The sequence below is a fragment of the Leucoraja erinacea genome, chromosome 39 (genome assembly GCF_028641065.1).
Source record: "Leucoraja erinacea ecotype New England chromosome 39, Leri_hhj_1, whole genome shotgun sequence".
Taxonomy (NCBI): Eukaryota; Metazoa; Chordata; class Chondrichthyes; order Rajiformes; family Rajidae; genus Leucoraja; species Leucoraja erinaceus.
Window position 1 is genome coordinate 8,654,803 of NC_073415.1, and position 9,573 is coordinate 8,664,375.

Consider the following 9,573-nt stretch of genomic DNA (forward strand, 5'->3'; position numbering starts at 1 on the left):
GAGATGGTCCAAGTGAATTTGAGTGCAGGATGGAAATTAGTAGTGAAGTAACAAAGCCATGCTGACTATCCCTAATATGCCTATGCTTTTCCAAATGTGTGTTAAATCCTTTCTCCAATAATACCCTCCTCCAATAAGTTCCCTACAAATGATGCAAGGCTTTCTGGCACCCAATTTCCTGGATTATTCCTATCACCCTTCTTAAACACGAGGATAACAAGATCTTTTACAAGGCCTTAATCTTCCCATGCCTCTCAATAACCCAAGATGGATCTCATCAGGACTTGGGAGACTTACCCACCTTCAGGCTCTTCACGAGACCCAATACCATTACATTAAATCACAAAATGCCCTGGCATAAAAGCGTACCCCACATTGATCTCACTGCAACTTTTGATTAATACTAATGCAAAGTACTTTTGTACCTTGCTTACTTCTTCTGGTTCCTGGCATAAATGTCCTTCTTTGTCCTAAAGTGATCCTACCCTCTCCCTAACAAACCCATTCATTAAACAGGTGTAAAATGCCTTTGGATTTCCTTAACACGACATGTCAATGATATGTTATGGCCCCTTTTGGCCCTACTGATTCGCTGTGTGAGTTCTTCTCTACCAAGGTATTATAGAAATAAACAACGTGAGCTGCAACACTGTGTAGCTAGATAACTATCATAGTTTGGAGATGTCAGTGTCAAGAGAAAGTCTTACCTCCATCTTCCAGTTGTCTCTTTTGACCAACAAATCCAAATTCTGGTGTGCTGTGGTTTACCGTTGTGGCAGTGTCACCTCCAATTTTAGCAGCTATCTGCAGATTCATTAAAAGTCACAGTCAGTCATTCAGGGAAAAGTACCATTTGCTGGAAGCTCAAAACACTTGGAACTGAGGCGCAGCGTTCTCCAGTCAGGCAGTTCTGCTTTAAACCATACGGATAAAACCTGCCACCTGTAGGAACCTTAGCCTCACCCTTTCCAACTAGGACCAGAAGAAACTCTGATCGCATAATCACAAAAAAAAAAATCACCAGAAAAAATGGGTTGAAAAGTTGCAAATGTGTACTGCACTAAAATTAGACATATAACCCTAATTAAATTCACCTTCCTGAGTCTTTAATTATTCCATTAGGTATATCATTTACATGGCAACCATAAGAGGTAACTGCAAAAACACCAGCCCTTAATATGTTGAGATGCTAAACATAACCAGAAACTTTTCAAAGCAACTTCTCACTTCAAGTCGTGAATATTAAAAAGTTAACGAGTGCTGCCCATGAGCAAACAGCAGCTTATCCATGGTACTTACTCGCACAAAATTCAAAGAAAAGCAATGCTAAATAATCCTATGGGATAAGTGATAAAGCACGTACCAAACACAAACATGGTCAGTGCACATCGACAGAGTTTTCAAGCTGGGATGACACTAATATAATGCAACAGGAATTGAATGTGAAGGCAACGGTGAAGATAAGTACTTCCTATCACTTCCCAAATCTGCTGCTGGCACAAAAGATGCATCATGTAACAGTTTCTGCCAGCAGAACTGAAGCAGAGAAATTGTTTTCTTTTCCTTTTCACTTGCCTGATCTATACCAACTGCTAAAAATGAATGTGCAAGAACATCTGCTGAAGCAATAACACATCTCGGGTTTGAACATTCACACTGCAGCACCACACAAAATATAATAGTTGCTTGCATTAGATGGCATTCAATGCCTGTTATACAATATTTTATGTCTTACTAACACAGCTATCATCTCACCTGGACAATGCCAAATATCCATTTATCAGACATGATCTATAATCCAGACAGCCCCAACACCAATGGTACCAAACTTGACCAAAAGTCCTACAAAGATTTGTACCTGCAGCATCAAACGTCAACAAGGACTACAACTGAACAAGCATCAGCACCCAAGCAATAAAAATAGATTTTTAAGGATAGTACTGAAAGGGCTGACATCGAAATTCTTTCCCTCCTTCAAGGTAACAGAATAGAACGGGTTCCAAGTTACCGGCCTTGAACCGATTTGGATAGAAGTTTGGTCAATTTCTGGCTAACTAAACAACCCATCGTATATGCAAGAAACGCATGTTTTCTGATTTATTTCTCGCCGCAATCACACAGACAAGATAGAAATTTGCTGTGAAGGAAGCTGTGAAAACAAAAAAAAAACATTGAGATAATAGCTTCAACTAGTACATGGCCTTTAAATGAATCTCCCCATCTGCTTGGATTGATGCACTCCTTCATTCCATCTCATTTTTTTCCCCCAATACACAGCCTTACACAGCCATTCAACCAAGCAATCAGTTAATGGGTGATGTCTAAGCTGCATCCAAAACATCTTCAGATCTTCAAAAGTGTAGGATTTTATTTTGAAAGTTAAATTATGGCTTCTTGCCTGATAGTTTTATATTGTACCTCAATCTGGCCAATTTTCTCATATTTAAAACACATTTTCTATATTTGAGCTGCTGAACATGTCATGTTCTGACCCTATTTCAGTACAGCAAATATCCATATGGCGAGAATGAGAAACCTGTGCCAGACAGGCATACATTTAGGAATGAAGAAAATCTTAAGATTGTATTAACATTCACTCACTACGAACATCACCTAATTCTGGACCAAATATAATAAATGCACGCAATGAGACATCTGCCAAAAAATTTAGGAACAACGAACTATTGCTTCAATACTCAAAATGTGTAAAAATGAGAACACATTAATCATTCTGCGAGTTTACTCAACATATGTTATTAACTGGCTGTTCTAAGGACGGGTCAGGCAATGACTACCTTCAATTCGCCCGTCTGGAAACTTACTCGTCATATTCACCTACATTACCATTGCCACCATCACACATTCAACCTACCATCAGATGGTTATCCTGCAGCAAATGGCTCACTCCTGACACCCCAGAGTTATCCACTATGACCACATCTATAGTGGAGTGGGATGTGCAGCTTCACCAGAAGCAGCTCAATACCATACAAATAATACAAGTAGCCTACTATGTTGTCAACCCTTCATGCACCTTAAATATTAATTTGCACCATCACTGGTATGCAGCGGCTGTATTAAACACTATGTGTTACAGTTTTCACCACGGATTTTGCCAACTATTTCTCATCCACAGAGTATTCTAACAAATACTTTAGAAAGTGTACGGTGGAGAGTACACTGGCTGGTTGCATTGTGGCCTGCATTGGAAATTTAAATCAAGTACAGGTACTACCTCCACATTATCAAAAGGATTTACAGGAACTGTTGCCTCAAGTTTAAATACACCACAACACTCTCTTCTCACTGCTATCATTGGAAATGTGGTACAGGAGTCTGAGAGACATTATCTCCAAGTTCAAGAACAACTTCTTCCAATTAACCACCAGGTTCTTGAATCATCTCACACAATCCTGCCTCAGGACCAAGCCACTACTTTGCTCTACTATGGTTGCTCCAAGTACCATAATTTAGAATAACTAAAGCTTTATTGCTTATTATATGGTTGTGTCAAATATACCTGTAAAACTGCGTAAAACATTTATCGCCCATTGTATAGGACAACTAAACACACTTCTAACACCAGATACATCATCCTTTTCCAGTGTGCCAAATGGACCTTACTCCACACTCCAATACCCATTCGCATTCTCACAGAACCTTTCCATGCAGTGAAAATTTCAATGTCTCATTTTGCCTGCTCCCAATTTACAAATGCCCTAATCCACATACCAGGTGAAATATCGCCAAAGTACGTCACATTCCCATGACGTACTTTGTAGGTTGTTATAGATTAATATTAGAGAACTGTGTCATGTCTCCTTGTAAGCCATCTACTGTAGCCGATGTAACTGCTTGTGCTGAAAATCAGACATAAAACGCTGGAAACATTTAGCACGTCACACTACAAATGTGGAAAAGCATTAACATTTACGGTCAATGAATTCTAAGGGGAGGCTGAAACTTACTTCTTTGGAGAGTGACCTTGTTGAACAATACAAAATCATGCAGGACATGAATAAAGTGAACAGTCTTTTCCCCTGGTGTAGAAGATTATACAACTTGAGAGCATGAAGGCATAAGGTGGCATGGGAGAGATTTAAATGGGACCTCAGGGAATGTTGTCACTCAGAGGGTAGTCTGTATTTGGAATGCATTGCCAGCTATAGTTATGGAAAATTAAATAATTACGACTTTCAAATGACATTTGGTCAGATGCACGGATAGGAAAGGTTGAGGGATACGTGTTAAATGGAACCAGCCCACCAGAAAGTCAACTTTGTTGGCATGATCAAGTTGGGACTAAAGGGCCAATTTCTAAGCTGCATAGCTCTATGATTCTATAACTATGATCTTTTCATCAGAACCGGAAACATTGTCCTACATGAAACATTATGTATTTATCTTTCCTGATAAACTGAGCATTTCCAACACTTTGAGTTTTTGTCCACTGTCTCCCAATTGCCCCCAAACATTTGGGCAGACATCTAAGGGAAATAGAATTCTTTACTGGACATTTGCTAATAACAGTTTTTAGCAGGCATCTAATAATATGACTATAAAAGTGGGGTGGGAGATTGCAACCTCCACGTGGTCCACCCTGTTTCAACGAATGCAATCAACCTGGCGTGCACAAACAGAAGATCAAACAGAACGAGTTGTCTTGCAACATCAGGCTGTGCACGCCATACGCAAGAAGAAGAAGACTATAAAAGTCGACATCCCACCGTTCCTGGTAGGATTTGAACTCTTGGCCCTCGGGATTGCCACTCCAGTAATATAACCATTATGCCCTAAACTGCTGTCAAGTCTAACACAGATTTAAAAGGGAAGTGCTGGCACCAAAGTACAGTTCCAATGTTACCTGATTGAGCACCACTTATCTGACCACCCCATTGATAAAAACTACAAAGATAAGGGGATATCACAAAAGCTTATTAGTCACAACATGAGCAACTGAAAAGAATGCAGATAACTCAGAAACCTGCTCATATGATGCTTAGTAGTTGAATTACTAAATATTCACCTTGGGACCATGAACGCAGGGTCCTTCCACCCACAGATCAAGCAGTGCATTTAACTTCATAGGAAGAACAAGCCAAGAATAAATGACGGAAACACGGATCAATCTGCATGCTGGAGCAGACATGGTGACAGTAAGGGGATGGGGAAGAAAGTCATATCTTGTATTATCAGATCGGATAAATAGGGTTATGGGAGATCCATGGAACAAAATGAATTTGGCATTCATGTCTATTTGCCAATCTTGTCCCATATCTTCGTTCAAGAACAATAAAAACTATGTATTGCAGCACATTGGCATCACACTCCAATAAGACACAGGCATTTGACAAGGAGCTTCAGGAAACAGTCAATCAACTTTTTTGGAGTTGATAAGAAACAATCAGCTGCACTCTATGTTGATCAATAGACTAAAATATTGCTGAATTGGAAGATGATTCTCCAAACTTTCATTCTTGTCTGGACATCCCACATCAGCTCAACACTAAAAGGAATTTAATAAGCAACAAGACATAAAATACAAAGAGACAATCTGCATCCAGAAATGCTCATAAACCTCTTTTACTCTTCATCAATGACTCCATAGTTTTGGGTTTATGCCATAAAAGTAAATGACAAGGAACTTCAGTTTAGTCAGCAGCAGCAACAACACAAAGGTCTTCAGCATTCCTAGTTAGGGACAAAGTGAGAAAACAATAAACAGCTACTGAAATGAAATTCTCTCACTTATCGGCAAGCACCCAATCAGTTGCAAACAGAGCCAGGCTCTGACAAGGTATCCGTGGGCAAATTACAGGACATAAGTTATGGATTATGGCTCAATTCATTACATAAATGTATAATCGATCAATAGATAATGTATATCCGTCAAAATGTTTCTCAGTACGTAAGACAGACGCGACCATTGTCATTTAGTTTTAGGGAAAATATTACACCTGCCAGTGAAGATATTGCAGACCTCACATCCAAGTTAAATAGTGGGGTGAGGAAATGCTCTGAATTCCAGTGCTGAATGGCATTTAGTAGCAGCATTAAAGTTGAGCAGCAACAGAATTGAACTGTATTCAGTTCAAAGTGCAAAGCATTTACTTGCAGTTTCTACAATGACAAATGTAGCAAAGATACCAATATTTGTCAAATTGTCTCAATGTAAATTTTAGTTGAGACAACATTTGGGTGATGTAGAATAGGGTTAGTGGTGTGATCAAAAGCCATGAAAGCCTCACTGCATATGCAGTTATTTCTACTTGTTAATAAATCTTGACTCTCAAGATTCACTGCACAATTTGCAGATGCACAGTCAAACAGAGGCCACCTTCCAGTCAGCAGCCACTTTTTGAGAAGTATCTTTCTCCCTCTTATGACACAAGACATCTCCCCATCAGTAATAACAAAATCACCAGCCATCACATCATCAATCTTCTGTGGCAAAAATACTGTGGTACAATCATTTCAAAGCAAGTTCTTCCATCTACTGCTCATCGTTAAAATCAATTTAGGCTTTTTTACAACTACTAAAAATTGTTCATTTTAAGTGAATAATTCAAAATGTTCATAAACATGTCATTTTTGGTTCAACACTAGGACTGTTGTTTCAGGACATGCTGCTAATGAGCTCAAATCTATCTCAAAATAATGTACCAAACATTGCCTGATGCATGATCAGCACGAGGCCCCGGGCGTTAAATTGGACATCACCAATGGAAATAATTAGGATAGTCAAAAGGTAGATTGGAACAGAAGTGCATGATTGCATGTTGAAGAATTCCAAAAGGTCAAATAAAAGACTAATTTCTTGCTCATCCCAAAAAACAATTCCTTCAATGTTCAGAAAATTTCACTAACCGCACAAATACTTACCTCCATGAAATGTACATAAATCAAGAATTTACTGCCGGGTTTGAGGAAATTCTATTTAGCACATGTAAAATTTGGCTAAAAGTTTTTCTTCCAAGATGTATTCAAGAGTTAGAGATATAGCTCTTAGGGCTAATGGAATCAAGGGATATGGGGAGAAAGCAGGGTACTGATTTTGGATGATCAGCCATGTTCATATTGAATGGCAGTGCTGGCCCGAAGGACCAAAAGGCCTACTCCTGCATTCTATGTTTCTAAAACAAATGAAAAAAAACTAATAGGAAGGGGAGAAAAGCACAACAATTTGGGTTTATCCCAAAATGGGTGACTGTCAAATTAGAATAATATCTATTCAAATAGAAATGGGCTTCTCAAATCCAAATCATCGTCACCGAATTTAATTCAAAAGATTTTCAATGTCCCATGAGTGAAAAACCCAATTTCAGGTATTACAAGCACCCCAGGAAAGGAAAAGCTAGAAATATAACAGTGTCTCGTGGTTTCTGTCAAACAGCAACCAATAAAACAGACATAATATTTCAGCTGAAATGATGATTAACCAAGGATCCAAAACACAGAATCTCCTCCTTCAAATGTTCCTCTCCTCTTGAGTAGAACTTTTCAGTTACACTCTTGGAGAAATTGAATATATTTTGAATATGGAATGACAACGATTCCAATTTGAAAGACCCGTTTCTAATTGAATAGACATCTATTCCGAAGATGAAACTTTGGCTGCCAATTTCCATCCACATATGCGGAGTTCATCGAGCAGTTTCTATTTTTGATCAGGTTTCCTGCATCTGTAGTCTTTCATGTCGCCATATGTCATAGCAAAGTTCTACACATGCTGGAAATGTGAAGTAAAATAGCAGAAAGTCAGGAAATACTAAACTGATCACGCAGAATATAAAGTGAAAAATAACTAACATTTTAGGTCAATTACCCTTCTACACAATTTATCAAAACGTCATCTGCCTGAAACATTATCTCTTGTATGTTTAACTGTGGATGTTACCTGAAGGTTGGAAAGAAAATTTCATTTATATTGCCCCTTGAAGTCGCCAAAATCATTCCGTGGGAACGTCACCACTGCAAATTCTAACAAAATAAAGCCAACAGCACCAGAGAGAGTTTTAGAACAATTGACCAAGACCCTAGATATTGATGTTTAGGAATCAAGATCAAAAATGAGTTTTGGGGTGGAATGTAAATTTGTGGCCTCAGCATCTGAAATGCAATCTCAATAGGTGGAGTTACCAAATTCAAGACTTTAATATTTAGCATCGCCTGCTTTTATTTCCAAAGGTGAAGTGCATTTTACATGAAAAAGTACCAAAGCTGATTTAAGCATCAGTGATGTTTACTGCAAGATCTACTTCAAATTTTAAGTGCAAAAAAATTTGCACGTAATTTTCGAAAATAAAATCCAATTTTAACCGGTGGAAGTGCTGAAGGACGAAGTGTGCGATGCAAAGCTTAGCGTGTAGGAAGAAACCGCAGATGCTGGTTTACACCGGAGGCGCAAAATGTTGGAGTAACTCAGCGGGACAGGCACTTGGGGCCGTTAGGTGGGTGTGTGGGGAGGAAGGAGTGGAAAGAGGGAGGGGATAAAGGTGGTAATTCTTCTTTACCTACCCCAATATCCGGCGGTGTGGCCGCCTGGTCGGGCCAACAATGGGCGCATGGCCTACACCCGCAAGCCAGGGAAGGGAAAATTCCCGCTCTGTTTGCCGGGGGGGGGGGGGGGGGAGGAGGTCGCTAGCCCGGCTTCACCGACCCACCAAGATAGACACAAAAAGCTAGAGTAACTCAGCGGGACAGGCAGAATCTTTGGTGAGAAGGAATGGGATGGAGACCCTTCTTCAGACTGAGAGTCAGGGGAGAGGGAGGTGGAAGGGGCAAGGTGTGGAAACGAGAGATCAAAGGGGAGGTTTCTGAAAGAAATGCAGAATGGTTCATTGTTAGCCATGGGGGAAGGTGACAAGGAGCATTACAATGGGTAAAATTAACCAGGAGGGCAGTGAAACTGCTCGGTGAACCAGGGTGAGTTGAAGTTGGATAAATCAATATTTCTCGGGCTTCATCGACCCGGGGGAGGGGGCGAGTGTGCGGCGGGGCTGGGGAGAGGCGCACTCCCAAGGCGCGGCCTAGCCATCCAGGCTTCTTCCTCACGCCGCACCTCCATTTTTTTGTTCCTTTTCCCCCCGGCGCCCACACACACACACACACACATTCTCCCCACCATCTTGCTCCCGCTCCCCTCGCCTACCACTCACCTGGCGGGCCCGCTGCACAGCGTCGGCGAAGGCGTCGGGCTTTTTGAAGGAGGCGCCGCCCGCTCCGGGCCCGGCCGCGCCGGCACCCATGGTGTGCGGAGGCGCCGCAGTAGCCGCCGCGAAATCCGCCATCGGGCCTCTCTTCTCTCCGCTGCTTCGGTGTGAGGTGATGTGAGGTGACGGGGGTCTGTGTGCTGCTGCTCCCGCGCTTTATTCCACACCTTCTCCTCCCCGGGGGATGTGAGCGGGTTCCCTCACTCGGCGATCAGAGGCCCGGCCCGGCCGCCGCCAGCAGCAATGGCTCCCAACGCTCCCGCCTCGACGCCGCCGACACCGTGGGGGCGGGACCTGAGGGCCGCCGACACCGGGGGGCGGGTCTTCACCGCCACCGCCGGCCAATCATCAGCCCCCTTCG

General features: G+C 41.6%; 1 protein-coding gene across 4 annotated transcripts in view; it reads right to left on the minus strand.

Annotated features, from left to right (window-relative positions):
* Positions 1-9,508, minus strand: part of khsrp (KH-type splicing regulatory protein) — a 39,674-nt gene extending 30,166 nt beyond the window's left edge. For 3 of the 4 annotated variants that reach the window (XM_055664206.1, XM_055664204.1, XM_055664203.1), the window contains exons 1-2: positions 9,159-9,508; positions 708-804 (exon numbers count right to left, since the gene is read on the minus strand). In XM_055664206.1, the coding sequence (XP_055520181.1) occupies positions 708-804; positions 9,159-9,290 (229 nt within the window). In that variant the 5' untranslated portion in view covers positions 9,291-9,508. The remainder of the gene's footprint in view (positions 1-707; positions 805-9,158) is intronic. The other variant, XM_055664205.1, reaches the window with a different exon arrangement.
* Positions 9,509-9,573: the final 65 nt, after the last annotated feature.